This window comes from Ixodes scapularis, unplaced genomic scaffold, assembly GCF_016920785.2.
Source record: "Ixodes scapularis isolate PalLabHiFi unplaced genomic scaffold, ASM1692078v2 PGA_scaffold3__209_contigs__length_174095766, whole genome shotgun sequence".
Taxonomy (NCBI): Eukaryota; Metazoa; Arthropoda; class Arachnida; order Ixodida; family Ixodidae; genus Ixodes; species Ixodes scapularis.
This window is the reverse complement of record NW_024609868.1, coordinates 49,139,051-49,159,862: the sequence shown is the minus strand read 5'-3', so window position 1 is coordinate 49,159,862 and position 20,812 is coordinate 49,139,051. Positions and strand designations below refer to the sequence as shown.

Here is a 20,812-nt window from a genome sequence, read left to right as displayed (position 1 = left end):
CTTTATTTCTGGCTAACTTGTATTCGGTCTTGAGTGTTAGTTCACCTGGACAACGCTTGCAGCGCTTCCAGAGTAAGTCCTTGTACTTTATAGCTGCCAAAATGTCTGACGTAAGCCACTTAAAGTGCGCTTTACGTTGTCTAATCACTACTTTCCTTTTTGACGTAGACGAAAATTTTGAAAATAAATCAACAACCGTGTCGTATAACTGTGAAGCCTCGACTGATGCTAATAGGCCGTTCCAGTCAAATTTGTTTACTTTGTCATCGAACCGCGCCTGATCTGTTATCGTTATTTCCTTGAAATCATTGTCGGAGCTCCTATTATTCTTTTTTGATTTTATCTGGCACGCTATATAATAGTGATCAGCCAGTTTTTCAGTTATCACCGCCGCCTTAACCGAGCACTCGAACATGCGTATATTGATGTGATCAATGCACGAGGACACGAATTTGTCGCCTAAAATTTCTTCCCGAGTCGGTAGATGTATTGCACTTTCGATGCCGTACGCTGACATTAGGTTGAGGTAATCGCATACAACATGGCGTGAGGAATCCAATGTGTTTAGATTGAAATCGCCCGCTAAACACAGTTGACTTGTCGAACTGAACTCCGATAATACTTTATCCAGTTCATCAAGAAACAGGTTCGCGTTGCTTGAAGGGGGGCGGTAGATAGCTATCAGGCTGACACAGAAATGCTGGCCAGTAATCTGCAGGCCTATGCATTCCGAATAAGTCATCGTTATTGGAATCTGGGCTGTGCTCCAAATGTTTTTGATGAAAACACAAATTCCTCCCCCCCTACCCGACGCTCTTGTGAAGGCAAAGCGTTCGTAACGAGGAATAGAAAACTGAGTGAGCATATCGTTAGTAATGTTAACTTCAGTCAAAATAAAAACATCTATGATCGCACCCAAATCTCGGACAGTAATCATGAACTGATCCCAGTACTTCCTAATACTTCTTATGTTAACATGAAACACACTAAACGAAAGTTCCGATGATCCTTTGAATTTATTTTTCAGTAACGAAAGACTTGAGAACTCAAGACACTCCATAGTAGCAACTATACAATTTTGTCCAAGTCAGCAACACGATTAACGCGCAACAGTGACGAACTCTCGTCCTTTTTCACAAAAACCTTTCCCCGTTTCACCCACGCGAATTTATATTGATTTTCTTTTGCTTTTTCCTTGGCCAACCAGAACAGCTGTCGGTTCAGCTTCGTAAGGTTCTCGTTGATGTACAGCTGCGGCACAACAGCAGCCGCAACAAGAGTACGCAGTTTGCCACGCGCGCCGAGCCACCGATCTTTCGTTTCTGTTGACTTGAATTTAATCAGCACTATTGGGGTAAACCCAGGCTTAGCAGGGAGACGATGTACTGCTAGGATATCTGAAGTTGCGAAGTCGGATATCCCAAGCTGTACCGCGAGGTCGTTTACAGCTTTTCTGAGATCTTCGTCGCTTGCTGGTGGTAGCCCGTGAATTTCCAGGTTTGCACGACGGCTATACTGCTCTCCGTTGTTAATTTCTTCTCGCAGGGATTGGATCGTCTCCGCTTGGCCACTAACAGTTTCTTGCAGCTCCGCGTGTTGCCTTTCTAGCGTACAGATCTTGTTCCCGTTTTCCGCTGCGCTTTCTAGAACAGAGTTGTAGTTAGCCGATAGTCCGTCTACCTTGGTGTCCAACTCTTGTATATGGGCTTCGAGCCTCTCGACCGTAGGCTTCAGAGTCAGCAACTCGTCCACCTTAGCAGGTAGTGACAGTAGCGTGTCAACACTTCGCTTCATTGCCAGCAAGGAATCTAACTTCAGTCCAAAGGACTGCAACTGGGCTGAGACTGCTGATTGGCTCTCGTCCGACGAGTTCTGCGAAGAACACGCTCCGCTGTGGGGCCCGCTTCTACTCTCCTGCGTGCGACAGGTTTTGCAACGCCACTTATCGCGTTTTGCTGATCCCATACTTGCAAAGGACGCTTCATTAACTCCAGCACACGCCTGGCCCAGGTGGTACACATTTTTGCACACTGAACACAACAAAAACTTTTCATCATTAACGATCTTTTCCAGACAAGCCAAGCACACTTTCTCATTATTCATTGTGCACAATAGTTGCAGGCAAACACTTCAGTCGGTGGCAGAAAGGGAGGCAAATTTTCGAAGAAAGTCTTTGAAAGTACTCTCACCTGGTGAAGAAAATACAATCGAGTAGGTAAGATTGATTCAAAGCGCTTCGCCACCGACTGCGTTGACGACTTCGCTGAAGCTGACTTTTATGGTCTTGTGGGCGGCGACGAGCATGCGCTGTTGACGATGGCACTGCGATGAAAAGGGGGGCGTGAAGGGACCATGCGAAGTCGATTTGCTGACGTTGCTCAGCCTCGTCACGGTGCCAGCATGTTCCGTCTGGGAGAAACCGCAGCGTCCCCGCGTAGAAAACTGGTGAAGAAAATACAATCGAGTAGGTAAGATTGATTCAAAGCGCTTCGCCACCGACTGCGTTGACGACTTCGCTGAAGCTGACTTTTATGGTCTTGTGGGCGGCGACGAGCATGCGCTGTTGACGATGGCACTGCGATGAAGAGGGGGGCGTGAAGGGACCATGCGAAGTCGATTTGCTGACGTTGCTCAGCCTCGTCACGGTGCCAGCATGTTCCGTCTGGGAGAAACCGCAGCGTCCCCGCGTAGAAAACTGGTGAAGAAAATACAATCGAGTAGGTAAGATTGATTCAAAGCGCTTCGCCACCGACTGTGCCTGATATTATCGCCCGTGACGCCAGCGAGTGAGATGGCGACAGGCATGACTGCTCAGTAAACAGGCGTCGGCGGCCATGTTTTGCTGGTTGAAGCGAACCCCCTTGTCCTTGACAGCGAGCGGGGAAATGCAAAAAAAAAAGATTGTATCGGCCGTTTTGCCAGAACTAGCGACGAGTGTCGTCTGCGGTTTCCGGCAACTATTTTGCCATAATCGTGAGCTTAGCGAGGAAATGATTTTTGCTAGCCACAGAAAACTACCACGCAGAAAGGGAATGCTTGAACATGTTTTTGTTCTGGATATATATCAGGGATATATATGAGAGAGAGAGAGAGAGAGATGAAGGTAGAGCGGAAGAGGGAATAGCATATAGTGTCGCAGGAGAATAAAGTAAACAAAGTTCCTAGTGGCCGATGGCTGCATGATCTTTTCTCGGATCCCTAGTCCGTAATATGATACCTCTTTGTACACAGTAGTTTCTCCTTAATTTAAGTGTGTGAACGATTTCTTTAGTTATCATTGGCCTCATCTGAATAAAAATATATAAAAGATGTGTGTTGGTTTCATGAAACTGGAACTCAGAGTCAGTTCTTGTATAAAACACTGCTAAGTGTAGGCTTTGAAAAAGGACCCTACTTTGGGGAGTTGTATCTTCTTTCTCAATAAAATGATGCAGCATGTTTTTAATGGAAATGAATGCCGAAATAAAGTATAACAGGTTACCTAAATTTAAAAAAAATCGAGGGTGGTGTTTTTTTTTTATTCGCATCGGAATTTTTCTTTGTTTGATATTTTTTTCCATGTTTGACTAAATATATCCTAACTATTGTATCACACAGATACCTTAGTTATTTTTTAAATATTAGCTATATATTAGTAGAATAATATCTGCATATTATATCATAATGATTAAATTATTTCATGAGATACAGACCTCCAAAGTTTGCCATTTGTCGTTCGAGCAGGCATGTTTGTCAATTTTTAGAAAAATAAATAAATTTTAAATAAATATGGTTACTTTATATTACAAGCAAGCTATACCCATAGTTTGCGCCTAAATGTATTAGAGTTCTCCTAATGTTATCGCTTTAGTTATTCACTCTCAAACGGGCCCCCTCCATCAGTGCGCGTTAATGCAACTGTCCACCACCTCATGCCTTACGATTTTTCCTGTCCCCAAGTATTTTTTCTAGTCAAAACTAAGTTTGGATTCGTTCATACCAGACACTAGACAATAACATATAAAAACATCAGTTGATTTGAAAATGTCGACTAGCCATCCTTTGGTCGATCTTATCTGAAATCACCCGTCTGCAACAATACGAGTTGCTTAGCGACGTTAGTTGCGAGCGTACCGCCCGGCGGACGCACCGCCCGACTCCGCAGAGTCCGCGAAAATATTTACAACTATTCACATATTTACACCCCGGATCGTTCTACTGAGCGTCAAAAACTCATCGGTGCTACCGTCGATTCCCAACGAACACCTCGAGTGCCGTGGTTCACGATCTCGTCCAGTGACCGCATGGCGGTCACCTTAATCGGACACGCAATCATCTCGGGACGCTGTTCAACCTGTTGCACTGCCCGGTAGCGCGACTGAACTGCTCCCGGACCCCGCGGCGCTTTCACATTTAACGTCGCTTTTGCGGGGTTGCAACTTGATAGGTGGCCCTCAAAGGTTCCTACGTTTTTGTTGCATGCGACGCTCACAGACTTTTGGCCGGAGCCGATCGCGGGTAAACGGAACATACTAAAATCTAGTTGCCGAAAACCATGCTCACGCCAGTCCTCTGTCCCTTGATAGCGGGAAGGAAAGACGGAGAAAAAAGTAATCATTTTGACTCGCTCAGTTTTCCTGGAGGGCCTTTGTTCCGGGGGTCGCTTGGTCAACCTGATGGCTACTGGTCCGTCGACGCGGCGACAAAGGGCACCATCGGCGGTCTCCGCACCCTCGCTAGTCTGGGACCGGTGTTGTTCGCAAACACCCGCGCTGCGTATTCCAGCAGTGGGGGATGCAAGCACAGCGCATTTTCTCGCTCCGAGATGCGCTTTTAGTTTGTGCGCTGACGGGGTGTCCACTCTGGGTGGTCCCCGCGAGCCGTCTCGAAGGCAAAAAGCTGCACTTGCTTCTTGTTGCGTCACCGTACTTTGTTCGAGAACGGGGTTGACCTCAAAAGGCGCAGGTGCGCTCTTCCCAGCAAAGTAGGCTGGCGTCGTCCCGAAGGGGAATGCCTCGGATGCATTCCGGGTGTTGAGTCACCTCCGTTTGGGAAGGCGTTCGGCCGAGACACTTGTTCCCCTCCGTCCACAAAGTCCAAGGCCGGAAATTGACCTGGTTCGCTATCTTGGCGAAAGGAGATGGATGCTGCTGTCTTTGCAGTCCACGGTAAGCCGCACGTTGGGGCGCCAGATGTCGGATTCGCCCTTTTGGTGAGGGGTACCACTTAGCAACACAGAGTGTTCGTTGGGTCCGGATAAAGACGTGTTTATTGACTGCAATGTCAGCACGCTTCGCTCTTAGACAATGAAAAGTCTGGGCGCTGGCTCAATTGCCAGTATCACCCGGTCGGTTTCCCGCGCTGCCGCATTAGACAGATTCACGGGAAGTCGGAGGCCCACAAAGAAAAACCGAGCTCCGTAGAGCCAGGGCCTCCGCCGACGAGAGCCCCTGGCCCACCTTCGGGACCAGCTTATCTAGCCTCGGAGAGTGGACGCGCCCGGGGAGGTTACTAGCAGTCGCGTCCATTATAACTCTCAAGGGTGTGCCGAAGGCGCGTTCACCCAAATGGGCAAGGGAGAGCCGGCCCCTTCGGGGAATTCGGCCTCGTGGTTCCTTGTATCCGGGAGGCCGCCGCCATTGGTGACGACGACTCCCACGGCCTGCTTGAAGCTAGGCCTGGATAGGGATAGAGGGGACCCCATGGTTCCCACAGTATTGACAACACAGGCACACAGACACGCAAATCTGAAGGCATACATAAAAACACATATAACGAAAACGAAAAAAAAAAAAGTAGTCTGGATACCATAACCTGCATTGTGAGTTAATCTCCCGACCCCAGCGAAAACGTTCCGCACCCTTTCATAAACGTGACCTCTTCGTGTGTGATGGCTATGGATTCAACCAAACCCACTCTTGGTTTTTGCGTGTTGTAGTAACAAAAACATTATCGTTGGTCATTTATGATTGCGATAGCATTTGTCATGAGACTCACGACACAGCTCACTGTGAATACGACGTCGCAAATTTTGAGTAAACACTTTATTTTAATAATGGTTTACGATGCAGTCATCGACGTCAGCGCGCCACTTTGAAGTTAAATGATTGCTTCGTAGGTTGGACACGAAAGCGTACTGCCGCTTTGTGTATGCGTGGAGAGGATTTACCCCAGCCAATCGGTAGCGAGCACGGAGTGCGCATGCGTTCTCTGCCATCTTCGAATTGGGTGCGGATGTGAAGGAGTGCTTTCTGCCACTCCGCATACGCACGGAGCGGATTTACCTCCTGCTTTTGTTACGAGGCCATATACCATATCGTGAAATCTGGGTGAAGTGGTTGAAGAATGATATCGCATTATTGTGTTGTTAACTTTCTCTTGCAGTTCTTTTTTTATTATATTCTCGTACACATAATATCACGTTAATATCGTGAATGTTCATGTCGGCTCCACGGTTAATTACCCTCACCATCTGGCCGATAGAAACGCACACATCTACACACACTCACAAACGCACACACACATACACAGGTAGGCATACACCCCACTCAGAGAAGAACGGAGAAAGAGGCCGAAAGAGGGGGGGGGGGGGGGGTGTGCGGGTTCAGAAGGTAGCATAGACTGCATCAGTCGCTCTTGTCTCTGCGGCGAGAGGTCATGTTCGACTCTGGCCTCCCCGAGGCCGCGCTTTGAGCATTTCTAAGTCAGGCCACCTATTCTTGAGCGAGTCGGATTTGTTTTTTCCGTCATCCACGAATCGCTTCATTTTGCCACACTTTAAAGCACAATGAAACAACAAAAAAAGGCACCGGATTTGTTTGCAAGAACTTCTGTACTTTCCCAGCTAATGTTATGAACGTTACAAACCTTCCTAGCTGGCCATCTCGTCCAGCAGTCATCAGGTAGTGTGAGACCTCTAAAATAATAAAAATAAACATTATTCACGCATATGTTTATAGAAGAATACAGGAGGTGGAGTGTGCAATGCTCGAGGTTGTTAACCCAAACAGGCAATTGCCGTTTTCTTTTTTTTTTTAATGCGAAAGCATTAACTGTCTCATGGAGTGAGCTGACGTCATCAGTCTGAAGCGCGAACGCGGCTCCTAGTTTCCGCCACGATTCCAATAGGAGTGATTCGCCTTCGGTTCCATTGGCTGGCGCGCGTCGACGGGGCTCCCTTTGGCCGCTGCACCATGGCCTCCGAGATCCTGAAGCGCGCGTGCGCTGGTACGCAACAGACGACAAAGAAAGCGGACGAGCAGCTTGCATCTTTCGCATTCAGAACTCATAGGAAATGCTTAAATATACCTCGAACTTTTTTTTTCTTTTGGGGGGGGGGGGGGGGGGGGGAGGGGCTAAAAAAAGATAATATGAAATCTATTTGTGCGGGGCAAATTGCCAATCTGAGGCACTAACCTAACAGGTAAAATGTGATGCCACCAAAATACCCTTTAAAGTAAAATGTGAATATGCGCCGATGTCCTGCTATGCGCTAACTTTTTAGATTATTGAGATCTGGAAAGCTACATTGAGCCCTTACTTGAACGAGTCCAGGACCCCTCGAGGCAGGTTTCAACCACCTATGAATGTAAACTCTAATTTCCAAAATTCAGAGGATTAGCATCCTGCCTGAATACGCATACGAAATTTGATTGCTTTACGTAGATTACGCTGGCAATTACCATTGAAATTTTAAGTTGTATTTAAAGTCTTGATTCGCCTCAAAGGTTTATGAATATAGGATATCTAAAACTGGCGCTCGGCCATGCATTTTTATTTATGTGTTACAGAACAAACCTGCTAGAGCTTCAATGTAATGCTGTGTTTGTGGTTGCGTAGAGCCATGCGACCTCACACTGGGGTTCGATCTTCACTAAATCATGGTTGAATGAAATTGTTAAAACACATTCAGACAGGGGCTCGATCCCCTTTGTAATCAGGAAATAAAAGAACACTGGAGGTCGACTTTCTAGTATAGGGAGTATTCCCGCGACGTCTGTGGCCGCCAAAGATCTGTGCTAGTTGCGCGCTCAGAAGAGTCAGAAGGCGCATTTCTAAACCTCTCAAGTTGCCGTGTGTCATCTGGTGTTTGGCGTAGATACCGGACATTCGATGAAACGATGTTCGATAAAACTGAGTCTCATTGAATGTCCGGTATCCACGCCAAACACCAGATGACACACGGCAATCGCTTGACGCCGTTTCATCGAATTTTGCTTTACTGTATTTTGGAACTTTACAGTACATCCTAGGGATTAGATCTCTTATTCTTGTGTTTGAAATTGTCTTGATACTGCTTTCGAATGTCCCTAAATATAATTATTACCCCTGTCATTTTTTTACCTAAATGTGCGTTACTGAATCATGGAAAGTTGATGCAAAACAAGACTTGAGTGGGTATGTGCCTTACACTTTTCTGTTGAGGTTAAGCCGCTGTTCTCCACCATACACTTTCTTCCCACTTCATCCAACTGTTTGTTCATGTATAAGAGGCACTTCCTGAAAAGGGATGCAGCTATTCTCCGCTGCGCCTCTTTTAAATATTTTGTTTAACTATTTAGTTGTTTTTTTTTTATTCAGGGGCAATTTTCGACATAGGTCGAAAATTCGGCAGGTTCACGGATTCGTCGATTGCAACAAATGAGCATTCAACATGGAGACGGGACACTGCTTCAAGGACGGCTTCTTGAAGCAGGCAACGTCTGTTCAGGGAAGAAAGTACGCACTTGAAAGGACATAGAACGTTCATCACTTCACTCAATAATCACAGGTTTAGAGGGCCCATGAAACGAGTTTTGGGCTGGTATAAATCACTTTAGATTCGAGTTTTACTAATAGCACATCGTTCAGTGGGCCAAAACAAAAAAAGGTAGAAAGTCAAAAGCCTGACTTTCAGTGCGAAAATAAAAAAACATACAGCCGACTATTTCCTACCTCCTCCCCTTCGTAAGCTTTTCACTGTGATACATCCGCGGTTCCTAAAGCGCGTCACCGGGTTCAAACGCACGTCACACGATCCCGGACCTCCCTTATTCTCTTTACCCCTAAGCTGACCCTGCGGTGGAAGCTACAAGCTTGCCCGACCAATCAGCCGCCTCCCTTTAATCACCTGACCTCATTCTCTGCGCGTGAGTATGCGCGAGAGAGCGTCATCGCGTGGAAAAAGTGTGGCTGGCCCAGCGAGCACGTAGCTTCCACAGCACTCTCAGCTTCGGGGTGAACGGGGTGGGGAAAGCAACTTTTGTCTGAATTTTCAGGGACGGGCTAATCTTCTAGGGGGACAATGGCTCTGTCCGGGTATACAAACGAGATTCCGAGCAAGAGGGGACTCCCCCTTTTCGTCTTCTTAAACTGTTTGGTAGAATTCGAGATTTATTAGTTGAGGAAAAAAGCTAAACAGGAAAAAGTTGAAAAAGCGTTTCATGACCCCTTTAAAAAAAGAAAAAATGTCGAGCCGATACTCGGTTACAAGTGAAGAAGGTAGGATAAGCTCCTCCCACAAGTGTGATGTGCCCGTTTCAAATCTCTCCGCAGTCGAAAGAAGAGTTCACTGGAAACGCTCCTTGTTCCGCTTCAATGGATTCCCACTTGTCTCCGATCCCACTTTTTAAGAAAGCGACCTTTGTACTCATTGGAGGGGGAACCGAGTCCCTGAAAGCAGCCTTTGTATCCATCGGAGGGGGAGGCGAATCCCCGAAAGTCGTATTTGTTTCCATTGGAGGGGCAAAACTCTAATCTCCCTCTCGTGGCTTCCACAATGTTAAGTCAAAGTCGAACGATAAATAAAATATGTAGAGAAAGGCAAGACCCTCCTTGCGCGTTGGCCGCGACGTCACGGAAACGATGGGACGCTATTGGATGCGGAGGTGGCGGAGGGATATATGATTCCCTTTGAGGGGCATTTGCCGCTACCTTCTTAAAGGGGCACTCAAGTGTTTTTTTGGGAAGCTACTTTTTGGTGCGATGGCGTTAGGGAAGTGTCAGTGAATGAGTATCTTTAGTTTTAGAAGGCAGAACCGCTTATTAATCACGCAGGAATAAAATACGTGCCGACTTTTTTCTGTTTCTGTGCCGACCAATGTAATTATCGTATGTTTGAAAAATTTGGCGGCCTTTGTAAAGTTTCTCTAAAGAAACAATTTTCAGTTCATTTAGATATCGTGTGCATGATAACTTCGCAAGACGTAAAATTGTTCCAGTTTAGATACGCGATACTGTAATTATCGTTTCACAAACAAGAAATATGTTTTCTCCTTGCCTTCCTCCGCGGGGGGTGAAGTTCCCGTTCCCTCGGGATGCGCGGAAGCGCACGTATCATGAACTCGCGCCTCTTAGCATGCTGGTCTTGCCGGGCTCCTTCTATCAAACATGGCGTCGGTGGTGATCGTCGACGTAAACGGCGTGGTGAAAGCTCATCGTTCCGCGTAAAAGCGCTATCCTTGACTGAATTTTCGTCGTGTGTCGCTGTGATAACCCAGCACGTACTAGAAGGGAAGATCCACCTACTCGTGCGGCGATGTCGTTGCGGCACTCTCAAGACTGCAAAACGCCCGTGCCGTCGTGTTTGTTTACTTCGACTGCAGTGGAGCTTTCTACGCATTTGTCTCCTCGAACATCGCCCGGATTTTTTATTTGGCGGATTTCATGCGTGTGCTCAAGTTCAAGGTATTACCGGAACGTACCGTATAAAGGATGCGAATTTTCACGCGTTTTCATCATCGGAGATAAGTGATTAGTGTTAGCAATGGGCTGGACGCTCGCAACGTCTATCTGGTCACGAAATCATATTTCTACGTTGCTATATCACTGCTAAGATTACATTGTCTTTTATAATCGTAGAAAAGGAGTGTGGCGATATTTGTACTATTGGCAAAGTCGTTAATTAGAGTCGTGATCGTCCAAGACGGCGTACTGAATCTTTTTCTTTTTCTTTTTTTTTCCATCCACTGTACCCTGCAAGCCTATCATGAAAAAAAAAATAATAAAGCCTTAGGCTATAGAAAACTGCCTGTTTATATTCTGTTATGGCATTCAGTGGCAGTGCGTCCCCTTTTTAGAGGCGCGGTTGAAGCAGCTGACGGCGGCATAGAAGCGGTCGCCGTGCTGCCGATCCGCTGCGCTTGTTGCAGCGGTTGCAGGTGTGTGTACGCGCGGCGTAGAGCGGTCGTTCCGGTCGCTCCGGTTGCAGCGGACGCAGTCGTGGGTAACGCGCTCGTTGCACATGTCTGAACCGGCCTGCCGTCCTCCCGAGGCGAAAGTCAACGTGGCGACATCGTTTGACATCACGTACCAGAGGTTACGCTGCGATGCCAAACGTTTGTTTGGTTACGGCTTGCCCCAACCGCAAATCGCAGAACGCCCGAAAAGATCTGCGTTTTGTCGTCCTCGGAACCCGAACACGCCTCCGAAGCGCTGCTATCATCCACATCGCGCGTCGGAGTGTCTTCATAGGAAATCATTCCCAGGTCGGCTGTCCGCCGAAGAATTTCAACCTCTAACGGCGTCAGGTCCACGAGCGAGAAAACTCCGCCATGATCGCAGCTCGAATGACAAAGAAGTTCGGCCGGTGCGGCTACCTTGGGATCACTGCGCGACGGAACGTCGTCCAACGCCATTGGCCCGAGATCGTTTTTATATGCGAGCGGTGACCAATGAGAGTGGTTTCGTTTTCAGATGGATCCGAGGTTCGGCGGCCTTCAATTGCATTTTTATTAAAAAAATAATCGCCATATGACTAAAATTTTTGGTTTTTAGGGATACTTAAGGTGTCTAGATTTAGTTGTCATCATCAAAACACGAACTTAAAAACCACTTGAGTGCCCCTTTAACGTGTAACCGACTATAGTGTTACCGTTCATACTGGCTAAATTGAAAAAAGACAAAAAAAAAAAAAAACTTAACATTTATTAGAGAAAAAGGGTAGACACATGAAGTAAGGAAACGAAAGTTTCTTAACACTCTAAAAAAGATTGTACGTCTACTCTCACGCACAACACTCGAAGAGCCAATCACCGCAACTTACGGAGGCAGCTCAGCGAATGACACTGGCGAAACATATGTTTAGACCAAAAACCGCAGTCTCAGTTGTGACATTAAGCAATGCAACGCGTCGCGCTTGCATTACTTAATGTCACAACTCAGACTGCGGTTTTCGGTCTAAACATATGTTTCCGCATTGTAGTCGCTGAGCTGCCTCCGTAAGCTGCGGTGATTGGATCTCCGAGTGTTGTGCGGGAAAGCAGACGCACGGGCTTTTTTTAGAGTGTACTTGATTACTCCACTGGAAACTAAATTTTATAACTTATACTGATTAGTACAACATTGCTATACTCCCGTGCCTAAAGAAAACTATTTTCTATATACAAAATACCTACTGCTCAAGGACCGAGACGCGCGAAACACGTGCGTCCTACTTCCCTCCATCCTACGAGGGAGGCGAGGCGGTGGCTTCCAGCCGTGGCCACCTGGGAGCAGGACCGCGGGCGCAAAGATGCGCTACGATAAGAAATCGAAACGCAGAAACGCGTCCAAACTAAACGTTTTTTTTTTTTGTTTAGGACGCCGTAAAATGCTGGCTTTGCCTTATATTTGTCTAAAAAAGAAAGTTGATTTAGTGGTCTTCAATGATGCTTAGCAAGTTTTTCAATGAAACCATATGTTTAGATTCATTAAGGGAAACAAATTAATAAATCTTAGCTAATTATTTGCTATTTTGTATGTTTTAGCAATCCTTAAAGTGCGCCACGGTTGGTAGTTTGTTCCCGCAAAACATTTCGTGTTTTCTCGAACAGCATAGTTTTAGGGATTTTCGAAAGCTTCAGCAGAAACCTACTCTATATACCAAAATAAAGATACTTTTAGGATATATGTAGTTGCTGAGAATGAGAAAATAGCAAGGTGAAGCTTGAGTAGTTCCGTCTCCTGCAGCGCGAATTTCCTACCTTCGAGAACTCTTCGGCGTCTCATGAATATCGAGAGCCGTTGCAGGATGGCGGAAACGATCTACAAAAACTCCCTAATATATAGGGTGGCATAAGCGGACCTTCCGTTGTAAGGAGAGCCGGAAAATTCGGCGCCTCCCACAGAAGGCTAAAACTTTCACCCATTGTGCACCGAGCTGAAATTTCAAAACGTAATTGTCTACCTTAAAAAAAAAGAAAAAAAAAGAAAATAGAGCAAAATATTAGCCAAAGTCACGACAACGCTAGAGAGTTCTCTAAGCGACGCTAAGCACGCTATTTTCTATAGGGTGCTGTCTCCCGATAGCCGCAGCGAGCAGACGACGCACTCTGTTGTTTGCTGGCTGCGCCTATGGGTAGATATGGAGTTTCCGTAGATCGTTTCCGCCGTCCCGCAACGCTTTCCGCAAGCCGCTACGATACCATGAACTCTAGAGCCAAGGCTATTGGCGCGCAGGCGCAGTAGCGGCTTCTTCGTTGCGGAGCGCTTAGCGAAAGGGGAAACGCGGTCTACGAAAACTCTCTGATGTCGCCACTAGTAAATAGCGTCTTTTATGCCCGAGTCCCACTAGAGCGACCAACAGAAAGAAACGACAGCGACAAGCCTCAAAACTGATTCTTTCGTGATTTGACAGGCTTTGAGGATAAAGGAGGCTATGCTCAAACACGAGCATCATGCTCGCGAGGGTAACTTTGGCAGGTTTGCAATCATTCGTGCTTACTTCATGAGCACCGATCGACTAAACTCCTCCCAAAGGTACCATCGCGAGCATGCTGCATGTATTGGAGGCTTGTCCGTGTCGGTTGTTTTTATTTGTCGCTCTAATGGGACTCGGGCATTAGAGCAGGGGTCTCAAAACCCCGGCCCGTGGCCGAGATCCGGCCCGCGGAGACCATCCCAGCAGCCTGCGGCTGGCCGCGGTTGTTGCATTGACGTCCGGCCACCGGCGCAAAAGTAAGAGCGTGCGAAGAAACGGCCCTGCGACGCTCAGCAAACGCTTCGTATCCATTCTGATTTTGCATCCTGCTGATCATTTTGTGTCCCATTTATTGCATCATCACCGGCATCTCCATTCTTCATTCCCTGTATTATGTCTGTGTGATTACGTCAAAATTATTTTGCGTTTTCCTGTTTAATATCGATATTGATATTTACTTGAGCCCTGAAGAGCCGCGGCGCCGTGGAAAGGCAAGCCGCCCATACCGTAAAGGCACGCTGCGCCGCGTTGATTGATGATAAAATATTATTGTACAGCAAGATAAAAAAAAAATGGAGATGATGGTTTAAATGGAGCTTCTGGACGAGGGTGAAGGGTTGATGTTGGGGGTGTTTCTGTCCCTGTTCATTGGTGCAGCTGCCATTGGGACATTTCTGAGGGAGAACTGTGCAGGGGTTCGGAGCGCTGATGGTCGTCAAAGTATATGTGGGGTGTCTAAAATAACCAGGCTCGGTCTAAAATGGGCCGTAAAAATTGGCGCAAGCACGTAGAAATCTAAACGTTTTGTCAAAGGTGTATTTTACAGGTCAGTTTTATCTTACAAAATTACAAAGCGGAGCTCTCTTTCTGCAATAGATAGGGCCAGGGTCAACGGCGGGCAGCGATGCAGACGACCGAGTCGAGTGACGGGGGGAGCTTGGCGCACGTATTGATAGATGGTGCTACCTCCTTGTCGAGACTAAAGCCCCTGTATTCGGGGAAAGTGGCGGCTTCTCTTGCCTCGACTCCTCTAAAAAGCGTAATCACACCACCTCTAAGCTCCGGTATGAGACGGTGGCATTGTGTTATGTGTTGAAACAATGGGTTGACCTATTTAGGAGACACATTAGTGACTATTAAAATTTCGCCGGAACTTAGCGTTTAAACAGTTCTTTCTGAAAACTTTAAAAAACCCGCCATGAATATAATCTCTCTTCTTCCAACCCCTATTTATGCCAAAATAATTACAACTTCGACTTTGACACCATTTGACGTCACGTGACACCCTGACTTGACTCCGTGACGTCAGGTAAACGGGTGCGTTGTCAGGGTGCCAAATTGTGGTGTCAAATTACGCCAGATCACGTGACGTCATTCAATTAACATTATGTTATTCACTGCGGGCGAAACGACTGTGAGAAGTGTCTTGGACAAATTTAAACGATCACTCCTTAAATACTTTTGTAGACAACAATTGCTGCCGATTCGTTTCTTAATTTTTGTTTGTTTTATTTCTAAGGCCTGAAGAAAAATAAATCAAATTTGGCATTACCCTCGCTGCAGTGCACGTTACAGCATCTCCCACAAAACGTAAGTTTAATCAAATACCTTAGTAATCCTTCATCAATTAAGTAAAATAGCCGGCACCAACATGAACGTACGAAAACTCTTAAAATATGCTAAATAAAATTATAAAAGACTTTTCAAATGGTTTGACATTGACGCATTTTTTAATTTTTTTTCACAAAAGCGAATCGTTTTTATTAATATTTACGCCACTAGAAGTAATTCAGGTGGAGGTAGCCCGAAACAAAAGGTGCTTAACTAAAGCTAAGCACCATTTCTCGGCTTTCTTTGATTGGAGAGATGATTGCCGTGTGAAATGTCCGATGTAAAATTGGTTTTGGTGCCGTAATAGTAGTTTTATCGTTTAAGGAACAAATAATCTAGATAAACTCATTATTGTTTGAAAAAAAAAAATAACCCGAGATTGCCTCTCCGGCTTTGGTTGCGAGCGACAAGAAACATGACTGTCGTCGTTTCCGGCGCGCGCAACCAGCGTAGCATGTTGAGCTCGTCTGTTTATATGGGCGTGAGTCGTTTTGTGTTCAGCAATGTGTTCAGAGGAAATTTCCCTAACCGACCTAGTTTCTAGCAAACACCTGTCGCAAGTACGCGCCTTCGAAAGCACTGTGCGGGTTGTTTGTTTTCGTAGTGGGAATGGCCCAATTAAGCCTAACGTCCCGCGTCAACTATACAGCTTGTGCGAAATGGATTGAACGCACTTTAAACTGACCGCATAAATCAGTATCTTAACTTATCGCAATGTAATTTACTGCAGAGGTGCTCGAAGCTGATGCATTTATTAATTGAGGGTATGAATGCATGAAACCTCTGGAATGAAAAAGAAAGAAAAGAAAAACTGTTTTCTTTTTTTCTATAAAAAAAAAAATGATCGCTGAGCGTTTTATCTCAAAATTACCAGAAAATCATTGTGGGTCATTCTGGCGAATATTACGATTAAAAAAAATTGTGAAATGGAAAGAAAATCAAATTGGACTTTCTATTCTTCACTTTATTTGGCCCAAATGAGCGCCACATGCAGTAACACATAATATTTTATTAGTGTACTTGAACGTATAGGGAAAACGCATTGTAATAGTTTTTTGGATTTTACTCAGGTCAGCCAATCTTTCCAATATTTTAGCGAAACCTTCCACCATTGCAGCTTTAGGCACCTCTGTAGTAAATCCCAGTGCGATAATAAAGAAAGACATCAAGAACTACGCACAACACGGTATCAGTACCAGTGTTGTACACGTTCCTCAAAAAAAGTAACGAAAGCTCGTTCCTCGTTCCTTCTGATTTTTGGAACGCGTTCCCGTTACAAGCTCCATCTATGAGAAAGGAACTCGTTCCCGCTACAGTTTAAAAAATGGAACGTGTCGTTACATATACGTTACATTTGTGTTTTTTGCTAATTACCATATTTAGTTAAATCAAGCAGAGTTTTTTTTTATCTATCCCGTTAACAGTCAACATATATATATATATATAAGTTTCTATGTCGTGATGGAAGGGCACCCGGAGAAGAAAACACGCGGAAGCAGGGTTTCATTTCTTGATATATTCATGGTAAAAACCTCAGCTATTAACCATGTCCATGCTTGTAGTGCACAATTCAGACGAGCCAAGTGTACTTTTACCCAAGATAGCACAAGCGTTTTACAACAACCTCGCACGTTTCAATTTAACGGACTCCCGTGTTAGAACTTAACAACAGTTGCTTCTCGATGTCGCTGTTCGCAAGACGAGCAAGTAAAGGAGAAGGTAGGGCTTTTGGAAAGTCACTCTTGAAAGCTACCAATACTTCGTTATGAAGGTTGGATTTGCTGTTCAGTTCTAAGTTGGGGGACAAGAGAAGGAATAAAGGTTATTTTTTGTGTATTTTGTAAGTGACCAATGTTCGTTATACAAGGGTGAGTCCGATATCTGGCAATCTGTGATCTTGTTGTAACTGTAGGTCTCGTTATTGAAGTTCAGAAATGGTTGTAGTCAGAATACGATTTCTGAGTGTGTAAGGATTAGTGGAACAAAAGAAAGTAACCGAGTTGAAAACAACCCTCCTTCTTTGTCTTTTCCTACTACTAAAAGTTTTGCTTTTTGTACCGCAGTTTCGGGCACTCAAAAAAGAATCAATGCCCACCAGCTCTCCTGCACCCTTAACTGTTAGCAAGCGAGGACCACACAATATAGTTCATAAGCTTAGTGGCCAAAAAGTTAACGAGATCCTGCACTTCGTAAAGATATTGTTTTTTTTTCATACTTTCTCTGTTAGAAATAAAATAAAAATGACCCCACTGGACGAAAAAAAGGAACGCCGTTACTCTTTCCGTTCCAGTAAAAAAGTGAAAGCCGTTTACAACTCCCTGTAACACCGAATTAGAGCGCAGCTCTTGAGGAGGAGGAGGGAAGGGCACTGGGGGGGGGGGGGTGAAGTGACCTGGGGAGTCACGTGTCAATGCCGATGATGTCATCAGTGACGTCACTGATGACGTCATCAGTGACGATGACGATGCGGACTCTGATGACGCCATCAGCGATGATGACGATGACGATGCGGATGTCGCTGACGTCATCAGTGACGTCACTGATGACGTCATTCGTGATGATGACGATGACGATGCGGATTCCGGTGACGTCATCATTGACGTCACTGATGACGTCATCAGTGATGATGACGATGACGATGTGGATGCCGGTGGGGTCATCAGTGACGTCACTGATGACGTCATCAGTGATGATGACGATGACGATGCGGATGCCGGTGACGTCATCATTGACGATGACGTCATCGGGGAGGCCACCTGACCTCGGCGGGGGTCACGTGACCCTGGGGGTGGTCACCTGACCTCGGGGGGTGTCACGTGACCTCGGGGGTGGGGGTCACGTGACCTCGGGGGTGGAAACGTGACCTCGGGGTGTGTCACGTGACTTCGGGAGGGGGGTGTCACGTGACCTCGGGGGGCGGGGGGTTTCGCGTGACCTCGGGGAGTCACGTGACTTTGGGTGTCACGTGACCTTGGGGGTCACGTCACCCTGGGGGAAGGGTCACGAGGGAGGGGTCACGTGACCTTGGGGTGACCTTGGGGGTCACGTGACCTTGGGATGACCTTGGGGTGACCTTGGTTACGCCGACGCCGACGCCGACGCCGCTCAAGCCGGGAACGGGCCCCTAAGAGCTGCGCTCTAAGATGTAACGCGTTCCCGTTTCAGTTCCAGCGATGCAAAATGGAACGGTGGCGTTCCTTCGTTCCTCCTAAAAGGAACGCGTTCCAGGAACGCCGTTCCTTGGAACGCCGTTTCGTACAACACTGATCAGTACCTAGCTGTGCATGTAGACGATCAACAGAAAATAAAGCCAAGTAATCAGTGCGCCATTTTAGAGCGCAGCTCTTAGGGGCCCGTTTCCAGCCTTAGCGGCGTCGGGGTAACCGGGGGGGGGGGGGTTACGTGACCCGCCCCCCCCCCCCTCGAGGTCACGTGACCCCCCCCCGAGGTCACGTGACCTCCCCCCCCCCCGGGGTCACGTGACCCCAGGGGGGGGGGGTCTCGTAATCTCGCAGGTTATCACTATTAGCGTCATTGGGATGTTGATGCTCCTTGAACGAGCCCTGCGTCCTTTTCGACTATTATTCCTGCTTAGATTCGCCGCCTGTCTTTACACGCTTGCTGTGCAGCATAGGACTGGGCCCGGTATACAAGGAAGTTAAAGATCGATCACTGATAGGAAAACTACTGTAACTAAACCAGTTTCACATTTATAATGTTAACAAGGGTACCTACTATTCGACCCAAGTAACCAAGGCAATTCCTGTTATTCTACGGCGGAGAGACAATGCACGCGCGTTTTTCCGCAGGAATGCACAGTAGCACCGCAAAAGTGAAGTGGTTGTTGTGTGCTCCAATTTGAAACGGGAAGTCCCACAGACACTAATGCCAGTTGAACATCTAGATTACATTATAATAACTCTATGCCCGAGAGTACATTTGGAACGGCCCCACAATTCGCCGTGCCACGCGACGGTACAATGTGGGATTGACGAGTGGCCTTGTGGTATTTTTCGGAAAGGTCTATTGCGCTTGCCTTTATTCATTTTAGTTTCGGGCTCAAGCCTGCTGTGCATATTTAACTTCAACGGAGGTTATATTATACAAAGAATATCATTTATTGTACCAACAACATGGCATTTCATAACTGCGACATGCTGACCCCACCTTTTGATATAAGCACAAAATAGGATTATCAACCCCTGGTTTACGAGACCGCGGGTGCGCAAGCCGCAAACTGGGAGGTCATGGTGAATAGACCGATCTCTGACCAGGCGAACTGTGAAGGCGCGCGGATTCCAAAAGTGGTGCCGCCAGCATGATACTTAGAGTCATTGCTACAGGTACCAGAACTACAGGTCCCAGGATGCACCGCAACAGCGGTGGCGTCGCGCAACTCCTGTTGAGATCGGTCTATTAAACTAAGTCGTATGCATCACTCTATGTCATTCAAATACTAGAGTATGTTGTTCTCACACTGGAACGGACCAGCGCCTTAAAATTTTATGATTTAAAACCGACCACTAAAATACACATAAAAACAATTCGAGTAGTTTATGCGCCGGTCCATTATTCGGGTCCATTTCACACGGAATCTGGACGATTGTTTAATCTGTGCATTAAATACAAAAATTAGCAGCCGTACCTCAATTATCTAAGTTAGAACTTAATTATTTTTTTTACAGCTGACAGACCATTGGAAAACCTATATGCAAAGTGGAAGCAAAAACGAATCCGACCTATTGACAGACATCTGCGAAGCAGTAAGCAGCTAATTTGTTTATCGTTTCTTTTCTTCTTACCTTTTTGTGTTCGGGCGCTTAAGCATAATTTGTGCTATCTACCTCGCCATTTATTTAACGTTCTCTGTTTTTTAATGCCACGGAAGCCAAAGGCTAGCACACCAAGACTGATACATACTAATATCAAAAAAAAAAAAAATGCAATCGGCAAAAAAAAAAAAAAAAAAAAAAAAACGCAATTTGCTTCGTCACTTCGCTCTGGAGAGTTCTGTTTCAGCTCACGATTCCTAGACAGCGACATTTTTGGAACAAACACGAGGCGCAAGCCCACCACTGGACGCGGCACACTCATGCGGTGATACATTGAACTGCTGCACTGACTGGAGTCAAATGCTGCTCATGTTTGTCATGGCACAGATGTATAACATGAATTTACCCACAAATAGAAGACTAGTCATTATTAGGGATGTCGTGGAACTTTTGGCGAACCTAAAGTTCGACGTCGAACCATGGGGTTCTACGGGTTTGGCGAGACTTCGAACTTCTGGAGCATCCTTGCGTTGAGATGGCCTATTGATAAAGAACATATAATCAAGTTTTTAATGTTGTAGCTTTAAAGTAATATGAAATAGCCATAGTCAACTGTAGTGACAAAACGTCAAAATAGACATGTGCTTGCATTTTTGAATCGCGATACATATAATCTTCACAATAAGGATATAGTATAATCACCATGAGTTATTACTTGCGTAGCATTTTTGAGAATGAATATATTTTGTTTGAGTATTATAGGCCATTATAAATTTCGCCAAAACAAAAGAAT

The 20,812-nt window shown here is 46.0% G+C and overlaps 1 protein-coding gene across 1 annotated transcript in view; it reads left to right on the top strand.

Annotated features, from left to right (window-relative positions):
* Positions 1–20,812, top strand: part of LOC115317367 — a 52,872-nt gene that overhangs the window by 18,614 nt on the left and 13,446 nt on the right. Inside the window, exons 2-3 of the mRNA XM_040212955.1 lie at positions 15,156–15,226; positions 19,933–20,010. Coding sequence (XP_040068889.1) covers positions 15,156–15,226; positions 19,933–20,010 — 149 coding nt within the window. The remainder of the gene's footprint in view (positions 1–15,155; positions 15,227–19,932; positions 20,011–20,812) is intronic.